Source organism: Miniopterus natalensis, chromosome 15 (assembly GCF_054644295.1).
Source record: "Miniopterus natalensis isolate mMinNat1 chromosome 15, mMinNat1.hap1, whole genome shotgun sequence".
Lineage (NCBI taxonomy): Eukaryota > Metazoa > Chordata > Mammalia > Chiroptera > Miniopteridae > Miniopterus > Miniopterus natalensis.
In genome coordinates this window covers 12,881,226-12,898,995 of record NC_142095.1, presented here as the reverse complement: position 1 = coordinate 12,898,995, position 17,770 = coordinate 12,881,226, and the positions used below count along the sequence as shown (strand labels likewise).

Below are 17,770 nucleotides of genomic sequence, written 5' to 3'. Positions count from 1 at the left end.
ACTCTTCTCCAAGCCCTCCCATCCCCTCCTCAATTCAGAGAAAGCCGAGGGTGTCTCAGCCTCCCGGAGATTTCCTCTGTTTGGGTTGGAATTCAGCCCTGGATGTGAGCATCTTGATGTTGTAATATCCTGTGTAACATTTGATGGGTGGAGAGCGAGGGAGGGATTCAGAGAAAAGAAGCTGCACTAGACTAGAGGCCAAGAGGCCTGAAATCTGGGGCTACTTTTCTGGGCGGCTGCTGGGCTGAACTGGAACTGTGACTACTTGGCATTTATAGTGTTCTTTATAGTCAAAAGTATCAACAGACATTTTTAACAGTTCATTTCCACAGTAGGGCCATGAGTACTTAAGCGTCTTTTAGACATGTGTTCAATTAATTCCAACAAGTACGGATCAAGCATAGGCTGTGTGGTGAGGTACAGTCCCAGGAACTGGGACTATGCAAAAGAAATAGCACCTGGCACCCGGCCAGCGTGGCTCAGCTTTGAGCGTTGGCCTAGGATACAGGAGATCGAGGTTCGATCCCCCGTCAGGGCACGGGCTCGATCCCAGTAGGGGGTGTGCAGGAGGCAGCCGATCAATGACTCTCTCATTATTGATGTTTCTCTCTCTCCCTCTTCCTTTCTCTCTCTGAAATCAATAAAGATATATATATATTTTAAAAAGAAATAGCAGCTGGTAACCAAGAGTCTCTTTTTTCTTCCAGTTACATGAGGGGAGGAAGAGTCCTTTTAGCAAAGGATGGTGTTTTATATAAGTTCCAGATCCCCTCACCCCTCCACCCTCTCAGGAATATTGTTTATTGTTATATAAATGATCCTCTTGCCCTCCTCTAGTTTTAATCTTTAGCTTTCTGCTTCATCTTTTGTATAGATATTCAAAATTACCAAGAACAGTCTCTTAACAGGTGCAACAAATAAATGTTTGTTGAATAACTTGAATATTCAATAGTTCTCTACCCCGGGCTTCACATTGAAATCAGCAGGGAATAGATATACGCGGGCATATACACACAAACACGTGTATGTGTTTGTAAACATCTGGGCCACATTCCCCAAAATATTGATTTGATTTTCTTGGGAGTGAGTCCTGCGCATTGGCATTTTTGGTAGCGCCCAATATGATTCTAGTGTGCAGCTGTGGTTGTAAACCATAGTATCTCCTATCTTTAAACAAACAGCTCATTGACCTCATATTTCCATCTAGCTAAAGCTGTTTATTAATTCTCCATCCCATCCAAGATCATGGCAAAGAGGCTGGTGAACATTCTCTCTGCCTCAGCTCTCACCCTTCTACTCAGGCAGTCTTCCGTCCCCACCACTTCCCTAAAGCCAATCACGATAATGACATCCATGTTCCTAAACCCACTGAGCACCTTCCTCATGCTCTCTGGCACTGGGCAGAGTGGACCTCTCTCCTTGGACACTTTCTTACCGTGACTTTCAGACTCCTATCCCCTCTTTTCTTCCTTCTTCCTCTGATTCTCCTTCCTCCTCCTTTGCCATCTCATTTTCTTATCTGACCCCTAAATGCTGAAATTGTTCAAACTCTAAACCAGGGTCCTTTGTTTCTACTTACAGTAGGCTCTTTTGTGTGTGTGTGTCAATTTCCATCTCTGTAAATAACATACTTATGGTGTGGACCTCCTAATTGACATATCTAATCCTACTCCCTGTTTTATTCAACGGACTAAAAACGCCAACTGCTACTTGACGTGTCTCTCAGGTGTTTCTGACTCTTCCTGTCTCAGTTTGATACTTTAATTTTCCCTCTCCTCTGTTGGATCCCCCACTAATCACCCCATTTCAGTAAATCACATCTCTACCCACCCAGTGGCTTATGCCAAGAAAGAACAGTCATAACCCATGTCCTCTATAGCTCCCTTACTTCCAACCAAGTCGATCCATTACCAACCCTATTAATTAAAAGTATAATTCAAATCATCCATCTCATTTCATTCACTTCATTGCCAGCTGCCACTTGCCTCTGTGTTACCTTGCTGATTCCATTCTTTCTGCCCACTTTCTCCACAGCCATTCAATCTTTAGCAGAAGCCAGTTGGAGTGACCGTTTAAGAAATGTTGATCATTTCATGCAACTGCTTCTTACGACTTTCAATAATAAACAAAAGTGAGATTCTATGCTGTCATTTTCTTTCAAAGGAGACATGCCATTTTGTCATTATAGACTCAGTTATATGGTTATTTGTTTTATGTCCATCCGCCAACTCAACTCTATGCTGTATAAGGATGGGCGCTGGAGCTAGAGTGTTCACTATTTATACCCTGTATAAATTTATACCCTGTGCCTGGCCAGGTGCCTGACGTGGAGCTTCGTTACTGGATGAAAGAATGAGCTTGGGCATGGATGAGCAAGGCTGGCTACAGCGGGAGGTGGAAGGGAGTGCCTGACGCAGCCAGTTCCGCTGGGAGCTCAGCCGCTCCATTACCAAATGCACTGACTGAACCAGCTGGGCTGAATTCTTTCATGGAATTGTTTCATGTCGTGCCCTGACTTCAGAATCCAAGGATGTTCAAGAACTGCATTCTCTCATTGGCGGACCTCAGGGGCCAGTAGAAATGATTTGCAAAGTGAGAGTATGGAGCGGTTCATTGTATAGTATAGTCGAGAAGGGGCTAGGCAGACTTGGCTTCAAATCCGGCCCTGCCGGTTAGGCAGCTTGTGATTTGTGTCCCCTCCCCAGAGCCTCAGTTTCTTCATGTATACACATGAAGGGACACGAGGACAATAGTACCTGAAGCTATTAGAGTTTCACCAGGTGTCAACCACCCAGCACGGATTCTGGCACCTGGGAGAAAACATCCATATTTCAGTTGAATTTCCCGCCCCCCAGCTCTAAGGCCTGGCTTACCCTGTTCCCTTTCCCCTTTCGCTCCTGCCTTTTTTCGCCGGCCTCACTCAGCTTAGTGGGTGGTACTACTCATGTTACTCACATAGTTTGAATTTCGTGGGAAGAGAATTGCTCGTGCTTCCAGAGAGCCTTTCTTTTGGATTAGAAACACCAACTTCACAGCTACCCTGCCCAGCTTTTCAAGAGCATTTTATGGGAGACTGCTGGGTAACAAGTTCATTTTAGGATAACATGCTGGGAGGAGAAAAGAAGAAGGCATTCGAGGGGAGAAAATCAAAAAGTTAATTAAAAGAAACAATTTGGTAATTGAATTCTCTTGCACATTTCTTTACTTATTTGGAGGGGGGTCCCAGTGCATGGTTAGTAGGTTTGCCTTTGCAGCTCACCTCAAAACTTCTAAATGAGACAAGTAAAAGAGTGCAGAGCCAATCCCTGCCTCATAGATGAGAAGAGGCGTAGGTTACATACGGTGAGCTTTTTAGATGTGCCAACAAAAGCTGCCCGCTTGCTCAATCCTGAATATTTTTATTTTTAAATATTCTTGGCAGCTTATATTACTGTTAGGCTAAGTCCTGGACTCATATCAGCTATTTTATGGGCATGCAAAATCCCTTTTGCATTTAGTCTGTTTTACTAGCTATTTCTTTGGCCTCACTCTGTCTCTCTGTACATACACACACGCAGACACACACATGCGCACACAGGCACACAATCAGTAAAAAGTAAAGGCAACTCTTGTCGTTTTCAGATTGTACTCCAGTTACAAGTGGCATGGGTGTGTTTACTTATTTTAAAATGTGTTCTTTATTTTTAGAAGAAGTTTGAATATTTATGTCATTATTCTTTATCACAGATCACTTTAAAATCAAAATAATTTATTTAAGATGTGATTGAAAGAGATAAGGTCCTGTAATGAATTAACAGGGGCTTTGGAATCAACTGGAGCTAGGTTCAAACCCTAACTCTCATTAATAACCTTTATTAACTCACATAGTCAACTTCTATTGATTGAATGCCTACTGTGAGCCAGGTACTCTTGAGGCTGCTGGTGATCTCTTTAGGCAAGTTCTAGTATGGCTTTTATTAACATCAACTTTTTTTGAGGTTTTGAAAATTAGCTTTAGAGAGAAATTTTAAAAGAAAATATTTTTCAGTATGTTGTGGCCCTCATTCTTGCAGCAAATCCATTGAGGAAAGGAGAACAGGGTTAAAGAATGTATTATCACCTTACTCACCAATTTAGTCTAAATCAGGTTGCCAACTGCACACACACCCTCCAAAGCAGTCTCTAGAATGTAAGATATAACTCTTTTATTTTCGATGATATTGTAATTTTCCAGACATGCTAAGGACTATAGATTGAGAGCCTTTATGTTCAACCAGGGTCACGAATGCAAGTGTGACCTTGAACAATCATTCCTTCTGTGTGGTCAGATGCAGCTACTTGTAAGTGCTAACAAGAGGCTTTGTGTCTTCCCAGGTTACGGTTTTGTGGATTTTGACAGTCCCGCAGCTGCACAGAAAGCGGTAGCATCTCTCAAGGCAAATGGCGTGCAGGCGCAGATGGCCAAGGTAAGACTGGTGTTTTAGATTGTTTTTGTTTTTTCGGTGATCATATATTTCTCCAATGCTGTGAGCTGAATCAGAATTGCAGTTTGCAACCATATGGATTATATTTACATGTTAGGGAAAATAAGAAACCCCACAATAAGTTTGGCTTAGAAGAATCTGGCTGGTTTGTTTCTTTGTGTATATTTTACTTATGTGCTCTTTTGTTATGGTAACCTCACTAATGATTTAAGGGCACCTGTGAAGTGCTCTGTTTTGGCCGGAAAAGGGGTGTGTGTGTGTGTGTGTGTGTGTGTCTAGGACTTTCGGCAGGAAATAGTATTGGAGTAGTCCAGTTCTCAGCTGGTTGGCTTTGATGAACAGTGCTAAACAATTGCTTGCTCTCATGTTGGGGAGAGCTTGGTTGCTGAATGTAGAGGTTGTCTTATCTGTGCAGGGAAATAAGGTTAACCAGAGCGTTTATTGTCTGTTTGGCTAGAATTGCACTTTGGCCTTTATAAACAGAGTTTACCTAGATAATAATTTCCTAGATACTAATAATTTTCATCACTCATTTATTGGTATGTAGAACAAAGAGTCTGGAACTTCCTATCTGAAATTATAATGCATTTTTATATTCAAGAAAATAAATGAAAGTGTTTATAATAGTTTTGTATCCTGATTACAGTGGTGGTAATAAGAATCTACAGGTGTGATAAGATGACATAAAACTATACACACAGATTATACCAATATCAATTCCTTGGTTTTGATATTGTACTATAATTACATAATATGTAATCTTGGGAGAAACTGAATGAAGGGTACATGGGATCTCTCTATAATGTTCTTTGCAAATTTCTCTAAATCTATAACTATTTCCAATAAAAAGTTTAAGAACATTTATAACATAAGGATGATATGTACATATCTGCTTTAAAATAATAGTCATTTTGTATTTGTTTCACATGCAACTTAAGTTTTTAATTTTTTTCTTACTATTATTATTTGAGTTTGTTTATCTCTAATTCTCAGAAGTTAGGTAGAAGAGCCAACAGATCTAGAAATGCATGTCGTCATGTCATATTCGTCTATACACTTACCCTTAGTTATTGCCATAACAGCTGAGTGACATAATGACAAAGTCATCAGATTTTCAGTCATTGGAATTTAGTTATGATTGCTAACATTCACTGATAACATTTTCCATTTTTAATCTCAGATAACTAGAGGTGGGATGTTTGGTTTTCCTCATCTTCGGTTGTCTTCTAGCAAGCTGATACCATCAATATCTGTTAACCTTTTGTTGTGGGTCACTTCCCACATAGATTACTTTGATAGACTCATTGCCCTTTATGACTCATTAATTGTTTTCAAGGCAGTGTAAATTAGAGTTTGAGTTCTTTCAGCTGTGTAATGTATTCCTCATCTGGATTATGCCTGGGAGCTTTGAATTTGGTCACGAGCTAAGATTGATGAAGTTAATATTTGTAATTAATAAGAAAATTACATACATGTATTGGTTTAAAGCTTACTTGGCAAAGAATTAAGTTACTTGGCAACTTAAGCAGTGACTTATACCTAGGAGACAAGTGATAAACTATAGGCGTTAGGTATATGCAAAACATAAAACTTGAATTTGGACTTAAAGGCAACACCAATTGACAAGAAAATGATTACACAGATGCTTATAAAATTGTTATTGGAATACCTCTGATCCATTTTATTAATAAACTACCAAATTTTGGAAATTACTAGTCTGTGATAATTTAGAAATAATGAATACAGTGTGCATAATCTCCACTGTTTCAAATGTTCTGAGAATACATATATAGTACTTAGTGGATCAACAGAAATAGAAAGTTGCCATTAATTTTATAACTACTAAGGAACCATTATGAATATTTTCCCTCTGTTTCTCAGCATTCTTCCACAAAAAGGATTCTGTCTCTCTCACTCTCTCTCCTACACACACAGACAGACACGTCCCCAGTCACTGACATCTCAGCTAAACAGGAAATTATCGAAGGGAAAATATTTTAAGGAGCCTCTAAGAAAATGATTTATGATCGCTAGCATTTTGGTACTTAGCTCATGCCCAATGTACCCAGTATGGAGATTCCAACCAGAATGTTTAAAGGTACTTTTATTTTATTATTTTATTTTATTTTATTTTATTTTTTATTTTATATTTTACTTCTAAAGTTGCTGAAAGATTTCTACTTTACCAATTATGCTGTCTGTGGAATAAATTCTGATTCCCTTTTTTCTCACAAACTTTGAATTGAAAGCCCAGAGCTTTAGATCCACATCTGCCTACTGGAAAACTTTCAGCAGCAAATGACTTTGTAATTTAACTACCCAGAAGCAAATAAATAGCCTCCCTTTGACAATGAAATGGAACAAGCTTGCCCACCTTTATTAGCAGATTTCTCACTGAACTATTGGATTTCATGGCGCTTTTCCCTTTGTCCTGGTGATAGCTATTATTTATTATCATATAAACCTGCTGTCTGCAGGGTGTGTGAAACTGCACTATATTTTTTTGCCATTTAAGTGTCCAGTGAATTGCCTCCTGCATCCTTGTTCTTATCAATATCCTACTATGCAGGTTGTGATGCTACATTTTAACACCACCAGGGTTTTAAAGCAAAAATGCTGCAAATAATCTAGGTTAGCAATAGCAACCTGGAGTGAACATGAAACCTTCCAAGTGAATCACTTTATTTAGCTAACATAGTCCAAGTGTGCATATGAAAAATTCAACCATTTTGTCAACAAATAGGAATTAAAAAATAAATCATCCACTAAGAGGTAATTGATTATTAATGTTAATAGTGTATAACCATTAACACGGACTAACATTTTCTGTATACTTGCTGTTCTGCCAAAAAGGGTTTTCAGGGATCAAAGGATATGTTTCTTTTAAGAGAGCAGGTTTAGTATATTTTAGTAATACATAGTGGTTAAGAGCATAGGTTTGGAGGGAGAGAAACTTTGGCCTTAAATACTGGCTCAGATACCACCTGGGTATATGACCTTGATTGAGTTATTTAAATATCTCTGAAAGCATCTAATAATAATAACAATACCTAAGTTACAGGGCTGCTGTGAGAATTAACTTTTAAAAATACACAAAGAATTTAGCATAGTGCTTAGATTATACCAAAACTCAATAAATGTTAGTTTTTCGTAAATGTTGTTTTGCATTACATTCACATTTGTTGCTGCACATTCCATAATATGTGCTTTAAGTGTTGTGTTATTACAAAACAGTTTCTTGAAAAATATAATAAGTAGTATCAATCAATAAACATTTTTATTGCCTGCTAAGTGTCAGACACTTTACTGGGTGTTAGAGATTGAATTAAGCGTCTTCCTTATTCTGAACTTTTAATATTTAACTTATCTCCTTGGATTGCTACAGCTCTGGATTGAGAATATTGGTTGTTATTATTCTTGCCAACCCTAAGTTATTTAGAAGAAAGTCATTGGCTAAAGAACGTGTCTCTGTACGCTTAAAAAGAAGGGATCTGAGAAATCCAGCTAACAATAGCTTAACCTTGTAGTTATTTATTTCACTTATTAATAAGACAGCCATAGATAAGCAGTGTTAGGCAAGTGCTTTAGCGTAACATCAAAAATCAAGGCTGCTCTGCCATTCTATATGAGTGGCTTTCATCCATACATATTCTATATTGTTTTTAAAGCTCTAGCTATTACATCCCCATTTTAGTCAGGACTTAAAACCTATGTAATTTTATTAACTGATATCACCCCAATAAATTCAATAAAAATAAGAAAGAGAGAAAGAAAGAAAGAAAGAAAGAAAGAAAGAAAGAAAGAAAGAAAGAAAGAAAGAAAGAAAGAGAAAAGAAAGAAAGAGAAAGAAAGAAAGAAGAAAGAAAAAGAAAGAAAGAAAGAAAGAAAGAAAGAAAGAAAGAAAGAAAGAAAGAAAGAAAGAAAGAAAGAAAGAAAGAAAGAAAGAAAGAAAAGAAAAGAAGGAGGGGAGGGGAGGGGAGGGGAGGGGAGGGGAGGGGAGGGGAGGGGAGGGGAGGGGAGGGGAGGGGAGGGGTATATGCAAGTAAGCAGGCTATTGGTGCCCATGGGTTACTGCAGTGGGGTTGTGCCTACTAGTAAACCAGCCAAACAGGGAAGCTTCTCAAAGGCGCTCAGGTAGGAGAGAGGCATTGTGCAAGGGCAACCTCAGTGGGTGATAGGAAAGGTGTTGCTTCCTAAGATCAGGTGGGAAACTCAATCAGTATGTTATGTAATGATGGACAAGTGCTATCTGGGGATTCTGATATCCCTAGGACAATGTCCAGGCGTCTTGGAATTCTTTGATATTCCAACAATATCAAAAGATCAGAGAAGCCTATATATTATTATTTGTCTATATCCCCAAATATTTCACAGGTAGATAAGAGCCTAGAACTTAGTAGGATTTTTTTCCATCCTCCTAGTGTCTTAACACATGTTGAAAGCCTACTGTGTATCAAGACTATTCTACATGCTAAAGATATAACATTGAACCAAATAAAGTTTTATGATCACATTCTACTAGTAGAAGGCAGAAAACAAACAAGTTGATATGTTAGGTGGTAAGAAGTGGTTCATAGACAATAAAAACAGGATGGAGATACTAACTATGTAAAGATGAGGATGGTGATTGAAGGTTGGGCTGGCATGCATTTTAGATAGAGTGGTCAAGGAGTCTCTCTGATGAGATGACATTGAAACCGAAATAAAAAAGAAATTATGAGAGCAAACTATAATATATTTAAGAGATTGTTCTGAAAGTTGTCTGTAGTAATTCAAAATAGAGCAGGCTTTTTAGTGAGCTAACATGTTTAGGTTTATTATATCTATACTTTCTTCTTAATAATAGAAAGAATACCACTATCGCTTCTCCCTTTACTTTTGTGGGCGTTTTCTGGTTTCAAATCATGCTAATGGTGCATTTCTCTGAATATACTTTTCTTATGAACCAAATCCTAATTGAGTCAGTAAATATTTTCTTTCAATATTTAACTGCAAATGATGCTGTTCTTTTGTACTGCTGGATGTAAAGATATGACAAGATACCCTATACCGCTGTTATGGAAGGCACATTAAATAACTGTAATTCCAAAGAATGGCATTTCAATGTTGCTTTTAACACAGTTCATTACTCTTGGATGACTGATGCCAGGTAATGAAAACCTTGCTATCTCATTTCCTAAAATGAACGTTTGCGTCACGTGTCCTGTGGAGCATATTTTGAACAGAACAACATCTCTATCAAACACCAAGTATTATTTGCCTCATGATGGAGATTTTTTGAGGTTGTCAGTTAAAGCACTACTAGTGATTGGTCTTTTACATATCTGTAAGATATTTGTGAAAGTTGGCTTTGTTAGCTATGTCAACTAGCTCTTTATTTTTCTGATCCTAATGCACAATGAAGGGATTCAAAGCCCATATTGAAATTGTCAGTGTTGATCTTAATCCTATTTGTTAATTATTTGAAATTTTTGAAGTAGAATCTTCTGAAGTTAAATATTTGTATTAGCTTCTACCAAATGATTTACATAACCTGTTTGTGGGTACCAATGTGTGCTTCTGCAAGGACTCCACTGTATCCTCTTAAGCAAATGGTGGGTAGGTACTCTAATAGTTTGCTGCTTTCTTAGCATTTGACAAAAATAAAATTCAACAAAAAAAATTTACCCTTAATTTGCGTCATATGTTGGAGTTTGTAGCAGGTGACGAGATACTTTTTTACTCTGGGGTATGTGTGGAATACAAGTTTCCTTTAATTTGAAAGAAATACCAACTCTTGCCTCTCTGATGGGAATGTGTCCACAGGCTGATCTCAATCAATATCTCATTTCTTAATATACTGTGGAGAAATCTAGTAATGAACAGCCATCATTTACGGCTTTAATAATTTGTTCTTAAAGTACAAAGAAGCAGATCCTTCCTCTGGTCATGACTGTTGTGAAGTTTGGAGGGGGCCTAATTATAAGCACCACTTTGTCCCATGTAGATTATAATCCCATTGAAAAAAGAAAAAGAAGTAGATGGAAATCAGAAAACTATCAATTAAATTATTAGGGAAATGTGGCTTATGTTTATGAGGAAAATGAATCTTTTGATACTGAATGCCAGAATTGGATTCATCTAGTCACAGCAGGTGATGAGGGGTTTTTCTTTTAATGAGACATAGACAAAAACAGTGAATATGCTGTCTGCTGGAAGATAGATCCCAAGGAAAAGGGAGGGAGCAGAGGAGCCATGCTACCTGAGTTCTTGCTCTCAAACTCACAAGTTGGGTAAATCGTTACTCCTCCAATTTGAGGGTGTTGAGTAAGTGCACAAGTAAGAAAAGGAGTGTTACACACATATCCTTTCATATGAAAATACAATGAGGAAGAACAAAAGCTTCCCTGCCTCTACTCCTAGCCAACTCTGATTGCTTTCTTCATCTTATTTTGCACTGTACTTTAAAGAAAATGATTGGATAAATTGGGATTTTAAAATTATATATTATATTCATATTCTTAATGGCTTAACATTCTAGTATGGAGAAACCTGCTGATTACTGAGGCATGTTGTCCACCTTCTAGCTCTGTATTTACCACTGGGCTTTTGGTATCATATTAAAAAATTGTTGCCAAGATCAATGTCAAGGCGCTATTATTTTACGTTTACTTATAGGTGTTTTATAGTTTTATATTCAATAGGAGTGATGAAGAGTTCCCACCCTTCTCTTGTTCCTGATATTAGAGAAAAAACTTTCAACCTTATGCCATTAAGTCTGATGTGACCTGTGGGCCTGGCATACATGGCCCACATCTTGAGGCATGTTCCTTCTATATTCCATTCGTTGAGAGGTTATATCACAACAGGATGTTGCATTTTGTCAAATGCTTTTTCTGCATCTGTTCAGATGAGTACATGATTTTTGTCTTTTGTTCTATTAGTGTGACATTGTGTTTATTGACTTCTGGACGTTGAGCCATTCTTACACTGCAGGTATAAATCCCACTTAATTTTGGCCTATGATCCTGTAAATGCACTATTGAATTTTATTGCTAGTATTTTATTGAGAACTTTTGCATCTATATTCATCAGGCTCATTGGTCTGTAGCTTTCCTTTATTGCAGTGTCTTCATTGGGCTCGTTATTGGGTAATTCTGGCTTAGTAAAATGAGTTGAGGCGCGTGTCCTCCTCTTCAAAGTTTTGGAAGAGTTGCGAAGGACTGGGGTTAATTTTTCTTTAAATGTTTGATAGAGCTCACCAGGGAATCATCTGGCCCTGGGCTTTCCTGTGTTGGAGAGTTTTTGATTACTGATTCAATATTCTTACTGGTAATTGGTCTTTTCGGATTTTCTATTTATTTAAGATTTGGTCTTGGTAGGTTGTATGTTTTTCACAATTTATCCATTTCTTCCATCGAATACAGGATTCGATGTATTGGCATACAATTTATAGTAGTATCATGATCTTCCGTATTTCTGTAGTGGTCATAAATGCCCTCTTTCATTTATGACTTCATTTATTTGAGACTGCTCTCTTTTTTTCATAGTCTAGCAAAATGTTTGTCAATTTAGCTTTTCAAAAACTAGCTATTAGTTTCATTGATCTCTTACTGTTTTCCTGGCCTTCATTTAATTTATACATTCTCTGATCTTTGTTATTTCTTTCCTTGTAGTACCTCTGGGATTATTTTGTTCTTATTTTTCTATTTCCCTGAAGTGTAAATTTAGGTTGTTTGTTTAAGCTCTTTCTTTTTTCTTAATGTAGGTGTTTATTGCCACAAACTTCTCTCTTAGAACTGCTTTTGCTGCTTCCAATAAATTTCGGTATGTGGTGTTTCCATTTTCGTTTGTTTCCAAATATTTTTTCATTTCCCTTTTAATTTCTTCTTTGACCCATTGGTTGTTCAGAAGTATATTGTTTAATTTTTACATACTTGTGAATTTTCCTGTTTTCCTTCTGTTATTAATTTCTAGTTTCATAACATTGTGACCAGGAAAGACACTTGGCATGATTTCAATGTTCTTAAATTTGCTTAGACTTATTTGTGACCTGTCATATGATCTAACCTGGAGAATGACCTATTCACCTTGGGGCCAGAGTTCATGCCTGGTTCATCTTCATACTTACCTTCAGGTTCTGCTCATTGTGGGCTCTCAGATTTTTATTGCACAGCTTCAAGAAGTTAACAGTCTTGCAGAGGCTGAACAATTAAGTCGGCTGAAAAATAGAAACCAACTGATTAAAATACTTATTATACTGCAGTCCCTGCAAATGGGCCCAGATAATAACTTTTTGATTACTAAAATTTCTTTCCATTCGAATTCTGAAATCCTAGATGATTAAGCATCTTCTCAATAATTTGCTATGAATGCTAGAATTTTTTAGGAAATGTCTCAGTTCCTTTTTCTTTTAAGATCCATCAGAGTAGCTAGTGATCATTAGTTTTCCTTCAGGGGTAGACCAGTAGAGGAGATGAAATTTGACTGGCATTTGTCTACCAGCATGTCTTTTGCAAAAGGGTAGAAAATGGTGATAAATGAAAACTCAGGTACTTTCAGAAGTCCTGTGGTATTTTTGGCTCTGCTGACATACTCTCCCAAAATAAAGCAAAAATAAACCTTCCTTTCCTTTTCCTTTCACATCACTTGATTCTGTTTCCTTTCCCTCCGTGCATACACTACCTCTGAACCATACCTGCTTTTTGGAACTTGCATTGAAGATGATGGTACTATTCCTTCTCTAAATATTTTAAGTATAACATTTATATTCAGCTTATGTTTTTGCAAATTGTTTATACTCATTGACTCTTCTTTATTTAAAATGCAATCAAGAAAAACAAGTTATGGATTAAGTAGAGCACCTAGGCAGAATGTAAATTCTTAAACTGAAGAAAAATATGAAAATACTACAAATGTTCAAACGTTATTAACATTGACCTGGTAGTGAAAAGGTCAGTGCGCCAGTGTAAGGAAGTACAGTGGTTTAAATAGGCAAGTCCCCATCTCCAAACTCTTCTATATTTCAATCTGCAGAATAATGCTCATAATGTTATAGGAATTCCTTTGAGTTTCCCAGAATTCTAAATGAAGTGAATTTGTAAAAGCTCTGTTATTCTAAACACTGATGATTCTGGAATACAGTGTGGGTGGGGGAACGATTTTTGCACTTCATGGCAGACACGCGTGGAAGAGGAACTGGGCTTGAGATTGGATGTAGCTAACAAGGGCTATTCAAGAAGAATGTCGGGAAAGTAGAAATGGGAGTTGGTATAACATTGCTGCACAAGTTGATGAACCAGTAAGAATAGAACATGGATATCTATTATGCTTGGTCTTGCAGTTCAGATCCTATAATACTTAATATTCTCCCTAATTCCAGTTTTAATGGGCATAATGCATGAGGTCCAGTGTGCAGGCTTCGATGATTTATGTCTTTTATGCTAATGCTGCTAGCATGCTCATTGCACTTCCAAAGATGTTGAAATAACAAGTTAGGAGCTGGTCTGCTGTAGCAGTTTGAGTGTTAGAAGGTCTGGTTGTCTGCCCCTCTTTCTGGTTTTGTTAAGATATGAAACAATGTAGGTTTCTTATTTGCTGCTTGTCAGTGTGAGGGTGTCTTAGGAGTTAAGATGTTAGTTGTGATGAAACACACAGTTTACAATAATTGACCTTTCTTAGGAAATAGGAGTTGGGTCGAATCATGCATCAGTACTATTAGGTTGTGACTAATCTTTGTCTGATACCTTTGGGTTGCATAATGATCAATTAGATCAATGATGACTGCCTTTCCTCACTTCTAGTTTTTGCTCAACAGGAACTCACTGGAGTTACAACACTCCTGTTAGCTGGTCGTGCAATTGCTGGTTAAAGACTATATTGTTGGAACGGGATTCACATCAAAGTGTATGCAAATGCCTCTGGATCAGGACTTGGCTTACAAGCTGATAGACGTTCTGGCCGAGTCATTTGCACACCAAAGGGTTTTGTTCTCAAGGGTTTTTAAGTGTATTTAACTCCTTTTGAACCTCGACATGAGTCTTACTAGATCCCAGAGGATTTCAGTAACACATAGAATTTTGCATCAGAGCTGGACTCGAAAGCAGTTTGCTCATATGATAGGAATCTTGCCTCAGACTCTCCAATACAAAGCATCCATGCAACGCTGCTGTGTGCAATTTCTTAAAACAACTGGAGTTGACATTATGAGCAGAGCATATGACTGTATTTTTTGTATGCAATCTAAAATCACAACCAGGCATAAGTGGACGCGATAAAAACCAACAGCCAGAGTAAACACATCTGTTTCTGAGTTTTTCTGGACTTTTCTCTTCCTATTTGTTTATTCATTCTTTCATCTTCTAGAATTCACGTGCAGACAAATGTTGCTGATGCCCATGTTTAAGAAAAAATACAGGAGAGAAAACATTCTATCCATCTTTTTTTTTTCTTTAAATTGGGGGCAAAAAACTCAACTATATGAATTTAGGGCTCAGTTATTCCACTTAAAACGCAGCTATTCTATAGTAGTCGATCCAAGCAATAGACAAATCTTACAAAATAAGTCAATAAAATAATCTGAAAGAGAAAAAAGAACATTCTTTTCACAGCTTGACTCAACATCATAGTCTATTAAAGTCTGTGTGCTGAGATGTATTGGAAAATGGCAAGCATCCTGTTTGGGATTCCAGAATTGCTGTATTGGCTACATTTCGAAGATATTGTAAATTTATCTTGTCTATTTATTATAAATTTTAGGTATTTTGTGTAAAAAGATGCCACTGGTAAACCATTAAATTTAAAATTAATTTTAATTTAATTGTTATAGCCCCCTTCTATTTGCTATACAACTGGCAAAAAGAATCACCTAATTTTAGTTTCCTGGACTTTTAGTTTTTTAAAATACCTTAAGTAGAAAGAAAATTTAAGCATTTTACACTTTTATTCGACTTTCAGAATATTCATATTTTACCCTTGTGTTTTACACATTGTTCTTTGCCTGAATTTACCAATCACATCATATTAAAAACTGAAATTTATAAAAATTAGTTAATTAATAGTTTTGAGTGTGTTACTTATAAATTTTAGTTTATCATTCATTTGTAATATTAATTTCTTTTTGGTTTTATCGAAAAAATAAGCTTTGTTGAAAAATATATACATCTACTTATTTTATGTATTTTTACCTATAACTTAAGTATTATAGAATTTTTAAAAAGTATGCACAGAAACAGAAAAAAAATGGTAAAATAACATAGTATAAGGAACCTCAATATGTCCCTAACTTCAACATCCATCCCCTGTCAATCTTCCTTCATCCAAGCCCTTTCTCAGTTTCCTTGCACCACTGGAACACATCCCAACCAACATATTATTTTATCTCTAAGTATTTCGCCATTTGCCTCTACCAGCTAAGGATTTGAATATACCCATGAAACGATCACCCGGATTGAAATTTTTTAAGTGGTTTTAATTTTTGTGAATGTATTTTAATGTTTGACAGAGTGCCCTCAGTTAAAATCAACTTTAAATCTTCCCAAGCAAATCAATGAGAATTATCTGGAAAAAGAATGACTTAAAAGTAAGAGTAATAGTGCTAATGGGTCATTAAGGGGTGAGGCCTGATGCACCCCTTCATTGCTTCTTACATTCTTAGTCTCCTTGTTTCTGAGTTACATGCCACGTAAGCCAAAGCTGTGTGATGACTTTGAGAAAGCTTTCCAGGCTAATCCCCTCGGGGCTGTTTGGTTCTGTTATTGTTTGCATGACAGAATGTATGCTTTCACTTGTATGCATCACTCATCCAGTTGATTTTTAAAATTTTGTATGGAATGTATTGGGGTGACATTGGTTAATAAAATTATATGGCTTAGGTGTACAATTCTATAGCACTTCATCTGTACATTGCATTGTGTGCTCACGGCCTAGAGGCCTTTCCTTCCTTAACCATGTGTCCCCCTTTACCCTCCCTGCCCTGCCCCCTTCCCTCTGGCGATCACCAAGCTGTTGTCTCTGAGCTGTGGTGTCTCTTTCTTCTTTGCTTAGTCCCTTCACTTTGCTCACCAGCCCCCAGCCCCCAGCCCCCCTCCCCTCTAGCATCTAGGTTTTGCGAGTGGTTTTTATTCTTACAAACTGCAAAGAGCAGCTGAGAGAAGGGCATACTCAGGGCTGGAACAGCAGCTTATCCACTCGCCAGCACTGCTTGGAAAAAGCACTGTGTAATTTGTACTTTAACCAGAACAGTTGACAGGCAGGGGGTACAGATGTTCCCAGAACCGGGGTAGGCGTTCAGTGTGCTTAACGTTGTATTTTGTGCGTGCGTGTGTCTCTGGCCCTCTTTGCTTGGGTAAGGGAGAATGTTAGAGGGCAGCCAGGAGGCTTCCTTTATACTAATACAATGCTTGGTTTAGGTATCCCTTATATGTTTTATATACATTCTTTATAAGCATTCCCTGCAAGGTGTTGGTACTAGCAGAGTGCTTGCTTCTCAAACTGTGTGTTGTGGCGTCATTTGCTTTTATTTCCAATCTATTGTGGACCAGTGCTTTTATAAAATATAATAAAAATGAATTATCAGAAAAATGAAATAAAAGAAAGCAGGGACATATAAAATACAAGCTCTATTGTTATGAGTTTTAACAGACATAACCAGCCTGTCAAATTGCTGTAAGGTTCTAAATGCTGACTCTGCATTTCTGTTCTGTAGCTCTCCTCAGACAGGTAACAGACACTTTGTCATGTGGTGCCACTCTGCAGACTGGACTGGAGGGTTGGCCTGTACTGCACGAATGATAGTCATGATATTTAATTGCCGATGTGTCATTGTCACTGACCATTAATCCCAGACCCTGACCAAAGAGCTGGAGAGGGAGTCCTGGATGCCCCTTATCCATGCCAGGTTTTAACTGGATTGCAAGATGATTCTAGGGGCTTAGAAGAGGAACCAGGGTAACCAGGGAATATGCAGGCATGGAGTGTGGTGGCTGGTCAGACACTGTTTACCAAGAGGCATGGAAGTATCTCAATATGCTGACACGTAATTAGACGGAAGCCATACCAATACCTATCGGTGGGAAATCCTCAGCACCTCATCCCTCACCTCTCCAGACCCTGGAGGACAGGGAGCCTGGTGTTGTCCCTGTACCTGCTCAAAGGCCTGGCATTTGTGCGTGATGAGCCAATATTTGTTGAATGAATGGGGTGACTGAGTGAGGTTTGTAGAAGGAACTCTTTGAGAGTTTTTGCTAAGCCTGATAATTCATAGTAATTCAGATTCTGACATATGCTGTGTATATGTCAACATCCAGATGTGCAGAGCTTTCTTTCTG

The 17,770-nt window shown here is 37.7% G+C and overlaps 1 protein-coding gene across 12 annotated transcripts in view; it reads left to right on the top strand.

The window, feature by feature from the left end:
* Window positions 1-17,770, top strand: part of RBMS3 (RNA binding motif single stranded interacting protein 3) — a 640,734-nt gene that overhangs the window by 311,902 nt on the left and 311,062 nt on the right. For all 12 annotated transcript variants that reach the window (XM_087824903.1, XM_016198811.2, XM_016198812.2 and 9 more), the window contains one exon: window positions 4,354-4,445. In XM_087824903.1, coding sequence (XP_087681029.1) covers window positions 4,354-4,445 — 92 coding nt within the window. The remainder of the gene's footprint in view (window positions 1-4,353; window positions 4,446-17,770) is intronic.